This window comes from Dermacentor andersoni, chromosome 9 (genome assembly GCF_023375885.2).
Source record: "Dermacentor andersoni chromosome 9, qqDerAnde1_hic_scaffold, whole genome shotgun sequence".
Lineage (NCBI taxonomy): Eukaryota > Metazoa > Arthropoda > Arachnida > Ixodida > Ixodidae > Dermacentor > Dermacentor andersoni.
This window is the reverse complement of record NC_092822.1, coordinates 137318901-137335516: the sequence shown is the minus strand read 5'-3', so window position 1 is coordinate 137335516 and position 16616 is coordinate 137318901. Positions and strand designations below refer to the sequence as shown.

General features: G+C 47.7%; 1 protein-coding gene across 5 annotated transcripts in view; it reads left to right on the top strand.

The window, feature by feature from the left end:
* The window catches only part of LOC126529757 (inactive histone-lysine N-methyltransferase 2E-like), a 392924-nt gene that overhangs the window by 121892 nt on the left and 254416 nt on the right, over positions 1-16616 (top strand). For all 5 annotated transcript variants that reach the window (XR_008612213.2, XM_055070020.2, XM_055070021.1 and 2 more), the window contains one exon: positions 201-374. Coding sequence is in view for 4 of the 5 variants with exons in the window: in XM_055070020.2 (XP_054925995.1) it covers positions 201-374 (174 nt within the window). In the remaining variant the exon portion in view is untranslated. The remainder of the gene's footprint in view (positions 1-200; positions 375-16616) is intronic.

Genomic DNA, 16616 nt, shown 5'->3' with positions numbered 1-16616 from the left:
TGGCTTCCATGTTGGCCAGTGCTTCTACCCCTTGTAAATACACCGTGTAAATAGCTTACTTACTGTGCTTCCACATAACAATTTTGTTCCAGGTTGTGTGCACTGTAGAATCTTGACTCATTTTGATGATTGTTTGTGGTTGTCTGATATCATAGCCGCAGCTTGACATTGACACCCTCAGTGGCATTTGTTGTGTGCAGGTGAAGCGAGCTGCCAGCCGGCGTTTGGCGCCTTCAGCCGAGGAGGAGGAGGCAGCAGTGGGAGACCCATGGCGGGGGGGAAGCGGAGGTAGCGAGGGACCCCCCAGCTACGAGCAGGCTCCCGCCAACCAGTACAGCCCCGAGGTGCAGCTGCTTGCATCCAGCCTGTCCCAGGTGAGAATGCAGTGGCACATCAAGCCAGCTGTGCTCATTCATTTCCATAACATCGTAGCACAGGCTGCATTTGGGAGCATGGAGGGCATGTGCTGTGCAGTTCTTTTTTTTTCATAGTCCCACCCAATTTGTAAATTCCAAATACAGTGAAAAAATACACATACACTTAAAGAAGACATGACAGATACGGATGTGTATGTGTATTTTTTTGCTTTGTACTTGAAATTATTGAAATGGTAGATCAAGTAGCCCAACTGACAGTCCTTCCATCCAAGTTCATATCCCATTGCTGTTACACCGAAAAAGTGATTGTATCTCTCCAGGAAATACCTTGGTGCAACAGACTGGATTCTAATGGATTAACATTCTTGGGGTGTTTCACGTATATACGTATGTACGGGTGTGTGTGTATGTATGTATTGTTCAGATAGGTTTCCACAAGGCTTACACTACGAGCAACGGTTGGGAAAAGGCACAATGCTCCTCAACACTGCAACGCACAAAAGCGCTACGGCAGGGTTCATCGACTCTCCAACGCGACGCAGAGATGGCTCCCGAGTCAGATCGCCAACAAGTGCGGCTTTATCCACCCAAGATACAGCACAGTGCAACAGTCGCAGAGCTTACGGGAAAGGCTCACTGCAAGAATGATTGAATATGCGCGTCTGCTGTGCTAGGGCTAACCAAACAAGGAGTAGCGGGAGCAAAAGTCCCATGTAGCGAACTCGTTGCTGGCCTGTGTGCATCTGCCGCGGCGATGAAGCGCTCCGCGGAAGAGAGCTCGGGTGGAGAGGGCGCCCGGGGGCTGCCACTCGGGAGGCCAATGAGGGCACGTCTTGGTGACACTTACTCGCCCAATGATTCGTGCGAAGGAGTCAGAAGCACAGTTTGTGCGGGAAATTACCTCCGGCGTGCTCGCCATGTCCGCCATGTTGCCGTGACGGCGGCAGTTCCTAGAGATCGAACTAAGTGTAACGCACGAGCTGGGGGAACGAGGCCAGCCTGCAAAGGAGGCTGACCGAGGCCAAGTGGCAAGGCTGACTCAGCAAAAGTAGGCTAAGCCACCAGGGCAATATCCAAAAGGGTGCCGCCGTCATCATCAGAACCAGGTCCTGGAGAAAGTGCCACAGTACAAAGAGGCGAAGGTGTCGCTCCTCTTGATGCGAAGCCAGGGGAGCTAGCCTTGGTCACGAAAGTTCCACACCCCAGTAAGCGCCCACAGCCAGAAGGAAGGGTTGCCAGCCCAGGAAGCACAGGGTGGGGCAGCACCGTGGGGCAGCCAGCAATGCTTAAGGTCCGCTGAACAGGAGCTGCCAACGATGCGCGAGGTGTGGCTGCCATTTTGACGCAGTGGCCACAACGAGTCACTGGGCTCCTCTGATTGCGTGCTAATAGGAACGGCAGACCGGGATGACGGGCAGGCAGGCTAGGAACTGCAACCAGAGTAACCACCCTCGGCCAGGGGCTAGCGCTTGACTGGGCACACCAGCCGAAGTGAGCGGCGGCCTAGGCACCAGGAATCAAGGCTGGCACAAGTTCGTAGCCCCCCAAGGTAGGAGTCAGTCAAGGCGGCAAGACCAGGGACAGCAGGCCTCGTGGTCAGCAAGACTGGTGGCACAGTTTGACCAGGCACAGGGAGAAGACTCGATGACACTGGGAAAAGGACAGAAAAGAGCTTGCCAAAAAAGTGCCCGGCCGGCTGATTTCCCAAGAAGGGACGTTTGCCAGGCTGAGACTTGGGCAACACATAAGACGGTATACTAGGCCACAAGGGTCTGTCACTGCCTCGATGTGTTCCCTCGCACTGTAGCTGCATTTCTCTGTTCACCTGCCTGGTAGGGAATGAAGTCCAGCTGCGAGATGGTGGGAGAAAATTTGTCTAGGTGCGTTTCCGCAGGTTGTACCGGTGGCGTGGCTCGGGGCCAGCCATTTCATGGTTTGCCTGTGATTCGTTGACCGCCTCCCCCTCTCCCCAGTCGCTTCTTCTGGCAACGAAAGGTTTCAGGTTTGAGACGTGAACTGCACCACCGACAGTGACTCCCTTGGAAGTCAGCCAGCTTGTATACCAGAGGGGACATTTTGGTCTCCACTCGGTACCTGCCCGACCATCTGGCCGACAGGGAATTGGAGATGCCTTTGGCAGCGTCACTCAAGACATGGTTGCATCTGAGGACAAGATTGACAACATCGTAGTGCACGTTCCTATATGACCAGTTGTATTCAGCCTTCTGTGCAGCTCGCGCTTTTGCCAGGTTGGAACGGGCCAGGTCAAGGGCCGCGTCCATCCGTGAGCGCAGTTCTGCCGCACAGCCGGAAAAGCCGGCTTTCGTGGCGCCCACCCTGCTGCCGGTCCGCAAAACATGGTCCATGGAATTTGGCAGCTCTCTCCCGAAGTTGAGGAAAGCGGGCGTGTGCACAGCCGAACAGTTCACCGTAGACTGCAAGGGGAAGCCTGTCTCATTAAGATAGACATCCCAATCCCTGTGTTGCTGGGCAAAGGCCGCGAGCAAGGGCTTGAGGTTCCGTTTAATTCGCTCTGTCGGGTTGGCCTGTGGGTGATAGGTGGTTGTCTTGCGGAGCCTAATGCCAAAGGCAGTGCACGCATCCAGGAACACCTTGACCGTGAAGTAGGACGCGTTCGATATCAGCTCCGCCAGAAAGCCGAAGCGGTTAAAGACCTCGGTCAGCTTGTCCCAGATTGCACGTGCCATTAACTTCCGAACTTGTTATTTTTATATGATATTGACTATCCCAGTGCATTTTTCTGATAGTGTGAATATCGTCCTTTGCAATACAAAAAAGCCAACTTGTTCCTTTTTTTCTTTTGCTCTCTTCCTTTACCTGTTTCATATGTCTAGCACAAGAGCACATATTATTCTTGTCCTACATGAGTGTTTGCAGAAATATGCCCACCTGCTTTGTTCGTATTGACTGCAGTATGTACAAATAAATAATAAATAAAGAAGTCTCCCCTTCCTTATCAAGCAGGCAGGTGATAGCACAGCCAGTGGAGGTGGTGGTGGCAACTTCCTTCACAAATCCGGCGTGCTCAAAACACCGTCAAATAACCGTGGCCTCCACTTTCCCCCACACGATGAAGCATATCGCACCAAGGAGGTCAGTGACATACTCCTTGCCATTATCGTAGCAAAGGAGCATTCGCTTCAACAAATTGTAGCGATAGATCTTCCTCGTGTGAAGTATAATGCCTTGATCCATCGGCTGCAATAGTGACATTGTGTTAGCAGGCAGAAATACCAGCTTAATTGCTTGCAGGTTCTGAATGTCGCTATGCGGTGGGCAATTATCAATGACAAACAGAACATTATGCCCCGTGGCTGCAAACTTGCAGTCAAAGTGCCGCACGTATTCTTCGAAAATTGTCGCTGTCACCCAAGCTTTCTTATTGTTCTTGTAAATTAGGTCGGCCTTGGGTGGCAGTCGTGCATTTTTAAAACAACAAGGCTTCTCCATCTTGCCAGCAACAAACAGCGGCCGTTTGTCCTTGCCGCATATGTTTGCATCGAACAAAACTGTGATTCTGTCATTGTTTTGTTACTGCCTCCTTCACAGCAAGCGTCTTCGTAGGCAGCGTTTTGTATAAGAGAGCAGCCTCATTAAGATTGTACAAATCTGCTGCATCGTACTTGGCGAGTAGTGGAATCAAGGTGTGCTGCTTCCAGCCATCGACAACACTCTTGTCCGCGCTGCCACTCTCACCACAAATAGTAACGACCGTTAAATTGTTGCCGTCCTTGAAGCGACAGAACCACCTATTGCTGCCTTTGAGCTCTTTATGGCCAAGTTGCAGTGTGAGCTGGCTAGCTTTCTCTCTGAAAATGGTCCAGGTGATGGGTAGGTGGGCTGCATTCTCTTTCTGCAGCCAAGCAGTTGAGGCAGCTTCGACGTCAGCGTATGTATGAGCGCGTACTTGTGTACGCTTTGCCGAGTGCGTCTTGCTATATGCGTCAATGTATTTTCTGCTTGTTTTTGAAGATGTTACACAACGTTGACAAGGGCATGTGGTGCTTTTCAGCGAGAGCAGTTTTTGATGCCGTTGACTTGCTGGCCTCTTCAATCAAACAAACCTTTTCTTGTGGGGACAAACTCTTGTACTTGGGCATCTTCTGAGCACACCACAGTTGAACAATTCATAATGAAAAATGCGCAGGCGCTGACAAACGCAGCAGTTGCACAACATTTGCCAACTGAGATCCAACCAACAAGACCAATTAAGGCCCACAAAGCTGGAAAAGCACGGCCTTTGTGATCCGTTCTTCAGAAACTGTAGATTCAAATTTAGTTGAAGCCTTTAAGATTGGTAACTGCTATTGCATAACTCGGAAGTCACATCCAAGTATGCAAATTAAAACGGTGAGCGGCAGACTGGCCGCACCAGTTATCCGGTTAAATATGCATGTAAAAGTTCAGGACAGCACATATAATACAGATTATCTGGGATTCCCAATTAACTAAGTATGAATTACCAAGACTCTGCTCTATATATTAGGCTATAGAAGCGATGCGTGGCTGACATCTACGGGTATTCTTCCAACCAGTAGCGTCTTGTTGGGCTCGGTGGTACGCAGCTAGCATTGCCGCTGAATGTTTCAAGGCTTACATAGCAAATGCTTTTTGCCCCCTTCAAGCTTGCCCCCTAACAAGTAGGGGCTGTGGTGTTCTCACCTATGCTCTTGGGACAAAGAAACGACAACACAGTAGTGCAAACAATCACAAGGGCATTTATTGCACCTTTCATAGACTAATACCTGCTAGCCGAGTGGCTATCCACAAAACATGCCGATGGGCGAAACAAATCTAGGAAGTTTGACTCACCGTGACCAGTTAACAAGCGAATATGTTCGCCCCATGGTGGATCCCAATGCCTGGTCGTTCGTGCGTACGGTCATGCGAACGGTGGCGCGTTCGAATGAGCCTTGCGAGACAGTCTTGCAGAAGCATCGATCGGCGCACTCGCGCAACGTCCGCGCAGCTTGCCAACCCCGAACCAAAGAGGAAGAGCCTTCTCCTTTCCGCGCCCAAGTAACCCCGCCGTTAGGTGGCATTAGCAGCACAACGCTCGAATAAATTTAATTTATAAAGGTAAGGGGGAGAAAGATAGAATTCACTCGTATAAACCGTTGACCATTACATTGGTAATATACAGGCTAGCAATGCAGGCAATCAAATTAAAGCTTCTAGCATGGGCAGAGAATAATAGCATTTTGGGAGAACTTCAGAATGGCTTCAGAATAGGTAGGCTTTTAGATGATAACTTATTTGTTCCTACTCAGTGTATTGAAATATCAAAAGTAGAAAGCAGACGGTTATATGTGGCCTTTTTAGACATTACAGGAGCCTATGACAACATAGACCGCAACATTTTGTGGGATATTCTGGAAGAGGAAGGCTTAGGTGACGATTGTCTACAGATTTTGAGAGAGATTTACCTAGAAAATACCATTTGCATTGAATGGGAAGGGATGAGGAGCGAGGAGAAAGTTCATATCAACAAGGGACTGAGCCAGGGATGCCCTTTATCCCCACTACTGTTTACGATGTACATGGTGAGGATGGAGAGGGCGCTAGAAGGAAGTAATATTGGTTTTAATCTCTCATACAAACAGGCAGGTACAGTAATAGAGCAGCAACTCCCAGGTTTATTTTATGCGGACGACATTGTGTTGCTCGCTAACAAGCAAATCGATTTGCAACGTCTGGCTAATATCTGTGGACAGGAAGGCAACAATTAAGGTTTGAAATTTAGTGTTAGAAAATCAGGTGTTATGGTATTCAATGAAAACAGTGAACAGACAGTGGAGATACAGGGCCAAGAAATATCTCGGGTACAGAATATAAATACCTTGGTATATGGATAAACGAAGGCAATGGATATATGGAAACACAGGAAAAAACCATAACAGTCAAGGGGAAGAGAAATGCAGCCATAATGAAGCACAGAGCGCTATGGGGATACAATAGGTACGAGGTCCTCCGAGGTATGTGGAAGCCTCAAAGCCTCAAAGATGGCAAGTGGAGACCTCCCCAACTGATAAAGAAAGAAAAGTTGAAAAGCTTGCTGAACTCGCCAGTATCAGTGACATTAATCAGCGAATCTCTGCACATTGTTCGCTCAACACAAGCAGGGGCGGAATATGAGAAGCTTACTGAACCTCAGTGACAAAGAGCTCCCTGAAGGATTCCAGGAACGAAACATTATTAAGGTACAAAGAATTACGCTCTAGTGAAATGACCAACAGATCCCCACGAAACATGCAGGTTGTATACCAACCAGAAAAACAGGGAATTCTCAGGGATGTTGAGTAGTCTGAAAGAACTCAGGGAAAACTCAGGGAATTTGTGCTTCCGTCAGGAAAAATTGGCTGTAATTGTATTGAAAGGGAACGAAAGTCGCAGTAATGCTGGCCCGAGTAACAGAGAGGAAATGTAACGGATGGTCACTGACGCTTCGTCGTCGGCTGGAGGAGTTGCCAGAGTACAGCCAACGAGTGACTTTCCGGATGCCAGATAATTTAGGCGGCTTCGCGGCACCACTACGTACCCCATACGGTCAATGTATAAGAACGTCTGAAATTTCGGACGCAAGATCCCTTCGCCATCCGATTTTCCGGACTTCTTTGCTGTGACCGCCGGTCCGAAACGGCATTAATAAAAGCCACAACCGCTGCCATTTTGACAACCCCACTGCCTCTAACCGGCGCACTCGCACGCCGATGTGTTGGCAGCCGTAGCCACCACCGCGGCAATGCTAGGACTAGCTGCTTCGAGGTTCGGTATTAAGCTTCTTGCCGTTCGGTGCCGTGTTTTTAATTGAAAGAATTTGCTGCTGTCTGCAATGGCACCGACACCACCTTTGTGGTCATCGCGATTGGCTTCGAAGTTCGGAAAGCACAGCGTGTTGCATAATTCCGGTTCCCGAAAGTCAGCTTCACCTCACTACACCAGTGATACGCTGTGAAGCAAAACAAGTGTGGGAAGGGGTAACTGTCATGGGACCCTGTATGTATTTCTTAATTATACACGTGTGCATCTGCCATTTTCTGTCACAGTACGAGCGCCGATATGCTAATAAGTGTGCTGGCAGGCCTTCAGAGCTTTTTCGGGTGTGCCTGTGGCGATTTGAGCCCTTAAGGGCTGTAAAAGAGATGCATTGAATTTTTTGGACGTTTTCGCGGTCCCTAGGGAGTGTGAAAAATTGGGAGCTGACTGTACAACTGTCCAAGAGTATGCTTCAAATAGTCTGTGTGGCGAACGCGCAGCCAAAGGAGAACAAGAAGACAAAGGACCTACACATTGAGAAATAAACGGGAAAGGAAGCAGGCCGCTACTTTTTTGAAGGAGCTTGCACTCTGAAAGCAAAGTGTTGGCTAACACCGAGATGCAAGTGTCCCTCACTCAAGCAAAAGCACTCTTTAAAACAGTGAAAGGCAACACTGAGGCGTTGTCCGTGGGCTGAATGTATGTCAGAACAGTTGAGGTTGACTTACCAGCTGTTGAGAGAATCACACTTGTCATAAAGTTCGGGCCTCATACCATTTAGCTTGCTATCAGTTGATAGAAATAGCTCATATTCGAAACTATTTTGTATGCATCTCTTTTTTATTCATATTTGAGAATGTTCAACTCAATTCGCAATGGGTTTTACTATTTCTTTCATCATCATCATCATCAGCCTATTCATGCCCACTGCAGGATGAAGGCCTCTCCCTGATTTCTTTCGAAGATATCTTATTCGTTATGCATTTTACTAACCCCTCCCTTCTGGTTTCTTTTTGAATAAAATAAACACTACTCCTTACTATTCAAACTGGATTAAGTTGTTTTAATTTTTTAACATGGTTACTTGAGAGGCACCATTGGGCGACATGATGTAGGGAGCTCGTCTTGGCATAAAACAAAGTTCTGTGTCACTCAGAGAATATTGCAAAGGCACTCAGGGAAAACCTGTAAAACTTGGGGAATTTGGAAATGTGAACTTGGTAGACACCCAGACATGTGATACCGTATTTACTCAAAGGTAACGCGACGGCTGCAATTGTAACGTGAGGGTCTACTTTCTAGTCACATGAAAAAAGAACTGTGAATGTAATGCAAGATGAACGGAAGAAGAAATGGTACCTTTATTCAAGAACTCGCAATTCTGAAACAAGTTCTCTTCACTTGTCATAGTTTTAGGTTGAGACAGCTTTCCTTGGGCGGCATTCTTGGGCGATCCCTTTGGGAGATGCACTCAAACCTTGTTACAACGAAATTGAAGCGGGAGCCGTAATTACTTCGTTATATCTGTCACTTCTTTATATCCATTATTGCCATTTAATGCAATACATGCCAAATAGGGTGCACAGTTGTAAACAATGAAATAAGACTGCTTTGCGGCCCGTGGAACCGCTACACGGCCACACTTGTGATGAAGTTTCAATAAAACAAACAAAAGAATCTTCGACGGGATCAATGCACAACTTCCAGCTGACACAACAGCCTTTAGATAGGTGCCTTCTGTCCATTGGGATGGTCTTTCACATCCGCTTTCCTTTTCACTCGTCGCGGTCGAGCAGCACGTGGCGCACAACGGAGCGCTACGCTCGCTTGGCTTGGCCGGCTCATGGCCTTCGAGATTGCACCGAATCCAGTGCGATCTCGGAGGCCATGGGCGTGACCCCCGATGTTGCGGCAGGAGGTTTCTGAGGCCAGGCCCAGCTATGGCTGCCTGAACGGTGTGCTGTGGACAAAAAAGGAATTGAATGCACTAATCTTTCGCACCACTGCACGTAGCCATGCAGTATGGCATGACTCGTGCAAAGTAGTGCGTCTGCAGTAGAAGCGAATGCACTATATTTCACAGTGCTGCGCGTCACGCAGCCAGGCACGCGCAAGAGAGAGAGAGAGAGAGGTCACTTGAGAAGTACGATAGTGCGCTGCTGCTTGTGCACAAGTGCGCAGCTATGCGCGGTGGCTAGAAAGACCACTCTTGCTTGAAGACGTAAGATGTGGCGATGCTGGAGTTTTGAACCGCCACCACGAACCCTGCGGAAAGTGATGTACTCGGCATGCAACGGTCGGCTATTCTTTAGAGGCGAATCTAGTTCGTTATATCCATTGGCAGGACAATTTCAGCTCATTAAAATGAGGTTTTACAGTCCAACCCGGCTAAATCGAACTCGCCAAAAAACACCTATCAGTTCTATATAGATCATAATTCGATATAAGCCTGCTAAATAATTGGAAGTCATAAAAGCACATACCATTTATAAAATCACTTTATTGATGAAACTAGCTTTGTTTCGCACGAAATAGTCCAGAATTTTCTTCTGCGTGGGCTATTTCGCTGCTTGCGACGCACGCACTTTTTCACTTTGCTTAAGGAGTCGGAGCGGCCGCAACATTCCGCATTCACGCAGAAGCACCGGACTAGTGCGAGCGCATCAATCACTTCGGAGGATGTGGGCCAAAGATGGTCATTGCTTTTCTCATTGTGCCCACTTTCACTTGTGGTCGGCACGATGTTGGCAATGTAGTCTTCGTTTCAGGGCTCTCCCGTGCTCGTGACACCATCGTTTGCGCTCACAAACTCGTCCATTGTTGATTTGTCAACAGCTTCCGGAAATTCTGACAGCTCGCTCCAAACTTTGGCAACACCGGGAATGGCTTCGTCGCATTAATCAGAATTTACAGTCATCACCGAGCACGCGGAAGTCGGTACGGCTGAAGCTATTTTGGATGAACCCGTCGTACATGGCCGTGCGTACGTGTCGGGCGCCACGGGCACTACGGGCACTGGGTCGCGAGTTAGGCCCCTTTATCCCTAATTTCCCCCTTCAAGATCCTGCCGAGAGTGCACCTCGGAATCTTGTACGTTGCGGGGACATCCGACTTCTCACCGCGTTCGACCCGATTTATGATTTCGAGCTTCACGACGAAAGGCGAATGCTGCCGCTTCATCACGGCAACACTGCGAGGGAAGGTGCACAAGGCGCACACAATGAACCGGAAAAGCAGCGAGACAACTCGCACTTTCGCCATCTTGCACGACGAGGGCACAAGAGCCTCTGATTGGCTGTTTGAGCAAGCGCTGCGCGCGGGCCAGGATCATTTTTTGCAGGGGGTGTCAGCGGCTCCGAGGTAGCGCGGTCATGTAGGGAGAGCGGTTGGATGGAGCCGTGCCGCCGGGTTTTCCCGTCATCCCGAGGGACAGCCAACTTCCGAGGGCACTTTCCGCCGCTTGACGTTCGATACATCGGGAGCCGCTACTAGTTTTGTTCGATGTAAGCGTAAGTTTTGCTATATATACTCATTTTAACTCTGCCGTGTCCAGAGATTGTTCGACATATGGAATAATTCGATGTAAACGGGTTCGATATAGTCGGGTTCGACTGTGTATACATGGATCTCTATGGGGATTTAAAGAGAATTCCATTTACTTTGCTGTATCCATTATTTCGTTATATCGTGTTTAGTTATAATGAGGTTTGAATGTAGTTTCACTGTTGCTGCATTCCATGTGACTCAGCATTAAAAGAATCCCCAACAAGTGTGTTTGGAATTGTGCCAACCTCTTCATTAGTGCAAAGAGCAGTATTAGCCATATACTTCGAGGGGTTCAGTGCCGGGACGAGTTAAGTCTCATGAAAGTTAAACTACCTTCATAAGTAATTGAGTGAGATCATGTCATCTTCGAGCTTGTTTAAGATTAAGTACTTCTTAAGAGGGTGCACAACCATTTCATTCAGGGATGGCACAAGGCCACTACGAGGTCCACAGAGCCCTTCCAATTGGCCTTGCATTTAAGGAGGACCTCTCGTTGGTCCTGCCGTCCGCAAATCGTTGACATCAAGTCATCGCGCCAGGGCGGAGTTTCGCTTTTCTTCGCCCATCAAAATCGCTCGTCTCTCAAAGTGGGCATCGTATTCTTGTAAGCTATTCTTGTAATGTCCTCTTGTGTGGCAACTTCATTATGCCTTCAATCGACTGGAGTACCGATTTTCCTGAGCCCCTTTCTTGTGCTGCTGAACCTTTTGTTGACTTCGTAGTATTCCGTGATTTAGCTCAGTTGGTAAAAGAGCCCATGTGCATTCAGAACGATACAGCTTCAATTTTAGATTTATTCCTTGTGCAGTGCTCAATCGGCATTCCGAAGTGCATATTTTTGACGGAATCATCATCATCATCATCAGCCTGGTTACGCCCACTGCAGGGCAAAGGCCTCTCCTATACTTCTCCAACTACCCCGGTCATGTACTAATAGTGGCCATGTCGTCCCTGCAAACTTCTTAATCTCATCCGCCCACCTAACCTCCTGCCGCCCCTTGCTACGCTTCCTGTCCCTTGGAATCCAGTCCGTAACCTTTAATGACCATCGGTTATCTTCCCTCCTCATTACATGTCCTGCCCATTTTCTTGATTTTCTTTTTTCTTGATTTCAACTAAGCTGTCATTAACTCGAGTTTGTTCCCTCACCGAATCTGCTCTTTTCTTATCCCTTAACGTTACACCTATTATTCTTCTTTCCATAGCTCGTTGCGTCGTCCTCAACTTAAGTAGAACCCTTTTCGTAAGCCTCCAGGTTTCTGCCCCGTACGTGAGTACTGGTAAGACACAGCTGTTATACACTTTTCTCTTGAGGGATAATGGCAACCTGCTGTTCATGATCTGAGAATGCCTGCCAAACGCACCCCAGCCCATTCTTATTCTTCTGATTATTTCAGTCTCATGATCCGGGTCCGTGGTCACTACCTGCCCTAAGTAGATGTATTCTCTGACCACTTCCAGTGCCTCGCTACATATCGTAATCTGTTGTTCTCTTCCGAGATTGTTAAACATTACTTTAGTTTCCTGCGGATTAATTTTTAGTCCCACTATTCTGCTTTGCCTCTCCAGGTCACTGAGCATGCATTGCAATTGGTCCCCTGAGTTACTAAACAAGGCAATATCATCAGGGAATCTCAAGTTACTAAGGTATTCTCCATTATCTCTTATCCCCACTTCTTCCCAATCCAGGTTTCTGAATACCTCCTGTAAACACGCTGTGAATAGCATTGGAGAGATCATATCTCCCTGCCTGACTCCTTTCTTTATTGGGATTTTGTTGCTTTCTTTATGGAGGACTACAGTGGCTGTGGAGCCGCTATAGATATCTTTCAGTATTTTTACATACGGCTCGTCTACACCCTGATTCCGTAATGCCTCCATGACTGCCGAGGTTTCGACAGAATGAAACCCTTTCTCGTAATCAATGAGAGCTATATATAAGGGTTGGTTATATTCCGCACATTTCTCTATCGCCTGATTGATAGTGTGAATATGGTCTATTGTTGAGCAGCCTTTACGGAATCCTGCCTGGTCTTTTGCTTGACAGAAGTCTAAGGTGTTCCTGATTCTTTTTGCGATTACCTTAGTAAATATTTTGTAGGCAACGGACAGTAAGCTGATCGGTCTATAATTTTTCAAGTTTTTGGCGTCCGCTTTCTTATGGATTAGGATTATGTTAGCGTTCTTCCAAGATTCCGGTACGCTCGAGGTCATGAGGCATTGCGTATACAGGGTGGCCAGTTTCTCTAGAACAATCTGCCCACCATCCTTCAACAAATCTGCTGTTACCTGATCCTCGCCAGCTGCCTTCCCCCTTTGAATAGCTCCCAAGTCTTTCTTTACTTCTTCCGGCATTACTTGTGGGATTTCAAATTCCTCTAGACTATTCTCTCCTCCATTATCGTTGTGGATACACTGGTACTGTATAAATCTCTATAGAACTCCTCGGCCACTTGAACTATCTCATCCGTATTATAATGATATTGCCGGATTTGTCTCTTAACGCATACATCTGGTTCTTGCCAATTCCTGACAATGACAATATAATTGATCCCAGGCAGCATGGGTTTCGGAAGGGACTCTCTGCAACAACACAGCTACTTGAAACTATCCACGAACTCGCAGCAGTTCTAGACAGACAGGGCCAAACTGATATAATATTCATATACAGTCGAGCCCACTTATAACGGCCCCACTTAAGACGAACGCTCGCTTATCACGAACAAGTCCGGCGTGACCGTCAAAATATACGTTTAGGCTATGGCGCTCGGTCTCAGCTACAACGAACGCCTGCGAGCCTAGCCGATCGGCTACAGCGAACGCCTTGGTGTCGCGGACCACTTTCCACGTGGCAAGATCCGCCGACCCTGTGCTGTGCGCGCTCCGAGAATTGGCTTTCCCGCAGCGTCTCGCCGGAGGCAAGGAGGAGCGGCGATGCGGTGAGGGGATCACCGCGATAACGAGAGAGAGAGAGAAAAAAAAATGACGGCCCAACACGCATCAGCAACGTGAACACACAAGTCGAAAGTGCCAGCTCATTCGCCACGGGACCCCACTCGCCATCGTCGACGTCAGGGCAGCGGCGAAGTTTTCCACCAATTGACAACGTAGCACGTGATCACATGCTTTCGTACCCCCTCTTCTCCCTTCCCCCCCCTTAGCGCCGTGCCTCACACCTCGCACGACTGCGGGACTGTCTTTTTCTTACTTGTGGTTGTGCTAGCGTTGTCGGCGTTGTTTCCTACTGGTGTGCTCCCGTGCCTATCCGAGATGGCAGATTCGCCGGCGTCTACTTCGACAGTGAAGCGAAAAGCTTTGGACTTGGCCACGAAACTGTTGATCTTGAAAGACCTTTCCCAAGGCGCAAAAAACCACGAACTGGTGAAAAAGTATGTTTTGTCGAAATAGACAATATCCACGATACTAAAAGAGAAGGACAAAATCTACAAGAGTGCCGCCACGGACTCCGCGACGAGGAATCGCCTACGGAAAGCCACATATGCAGACGTTGAAGACGCGCTTCTAAAGTGGTTCCTTGATACTCGAGCACGCAATGTTCCCATCAGCGGGCCGCTGATGTTGTCCAAAGCAAAGGACATAGCGTTCCTCCTGGACTTCCCAGATTTTTCTCCTGGCAATGGCTGGCTCCATCGCTTCAAGCTCCGCCACGGAATTATTTTCAAGACCATGAATGGCGAATCGGCATCGGTAAGCGACGAAGACATCAACACGTGGATGTCTAAAAACTTGGCCCGTGTATCAAGTTATGCTGAAAGGGATGTGTATAACGGCGATGAAACGGCGCTATTGTATCAAATTCTGCCTGGCAAAACGCACGCTATGAAGGGTGACAAATGTGCTGGCGGCAAGCACAGCAAAGTTCGCATAACTGTGCTTTTGTGCACCAACATGGATGGAAGCGATCGATGCTTGCCATTTGTCATCGGTAAATCAAAGAGGCCACGTTGCTTCCGCACATATGTACCAGTGCGTTACAGGCATAACTCGAAGTCGTGGATGACACGCGAGTTGTTCGCGGAATGGCTTATTGACTTTGACAGCAACATGGCGAAGAAAGGGCGCAAAGTTCTTCTGATTCTCAACAACTGTACCGCCCACCATGTCCAAGCTGTCTTAACGGCAGTTGAGTTGCTTTTTCTGCCGCCAAATGTAACTTCAAAAGCGCAACCGCTGGACATGGGTGTAATAACGGTCGTTTAAAGCGGCCTACAGGCGCCGTGTTGTGCAGCGGATGCTGATTGCAGTTGATCGCCCCGCTGCCAATGTGCCTCTGCAGGTCTCGCTGTACTCGGCGATAGAAATGATCAAAGCGGTGTGGATGGAAGTGACACCCGAATGCATCCGGAATTGTTTTCGCAAGGCCGGCTTCGCTGACGCACCTGAAGCAGGCATTGAAGACATTGAACAAAGCCAGCCTGACGACGACTTGTGGCGACGCGTTGTTGACGCTAACCTGGCTGGCTGCGATCTTGATTGGCAAGGTTTTGTTGATGTGGACGACGCTGCTGAACTTGCGGAGTCGTTTTGCAACGAGACCGCCGTCCGGAAAGTGCGGGCATCAAGCGACGCCGCAGCATCGGACGATGACAACGATCCGTCGGAGCCAGCACCCGTAAGCGCGACCACAGTAGTGAGCCATATTGAGGCACTTAGAAATCTTGTGTATTTTAAGGCCTTGGGTGACGAACACATCACAGCTTTGAACAAGCTTGAAACCGCCGTCATTGAGTGTGCTCTGATGAGGCAGACAACGATCACCGATTTTTTTTCTCAATAAATTTTTGTTTTTATTGATGTCAATTTTTGTGTGTGGCCCACATACCACGAACTTCTGGATAGAACGAATGAATTCCGCGTGATGCTCGGGTTCGTTATAAGCGGGCTCAACTGTATTTCAAAAAAAGCATTCGACCGTATGTCTCACACTAAACTGCTATTAGAACTATAAACCATACTTAAAAATGATTCTTTGAGTTCATGGATTTCTGCATATCTGTCGTTAAGGCGGCAAAGCGTGTTTATCGACGGTGCGCATTCTGGATCAGCACCGGTTCGGTCGGGCATTCCACAGGGGTCCGTCCTTGGGCTTCTTCTTTCTAATCTTTGTCAATGACTTAATAAAAGAAGTGAACGTGAAAATACAATAATTTGCAGATGACTGTATACTATATCAAGAGGTTAGTAGCGTAAATGATCAGGTCTATTTGAATTCTTCACTAGGCAAGGTAGTGCGCTACATGGCAAATGAATAATAATGCAGAGAAAATGGTAGCTATGTTAGTAACACAAAAACACCACCCCTTAAAATTTTCTTACAGTTCCAGTGGTAATAATCTATCTACGGTTATTAGCTACAACTGCTTAGGCCTCGTAATTTCATCTGACCTTAAATGGAACAAACATATATCTCACATTACAAAAAAAGGTAATGCACCAACTTGTTTACTTGTGAAGGTCTCTACGACAGTCCACACAAGAAATCCATCTTTTAGCATACAAAACGTATATTAGATACGCCTCAGTAGTGTGGGACCCGTACACCCTAAAGAACATTACACAATTGCAAAACATTCAAAGAAAATCTGTTAGATTTGTATTTAACTGTTATAGCTGGCACGTATCTCCAAGTGTTCTTATTAACAAAACCAACATGGAAACAATAAAATTAAGGTGATATAAGGACCGACTGAAATACATGTATTTACTTTATTATGATATGCTGGGGATATATAAGGATATGTATATTACTTTAGTCACCAGTTGTGTAACACGATCTAATCATCCGGAAAAAAAACATTAAGGAATTTTCTTGCAGAACAAACATATTTAAAATCGTGTTTTTTCCTCGGACGATAGGTGAGTGAAATGCGCTTTCCACCAGTACGGTGGAATGTC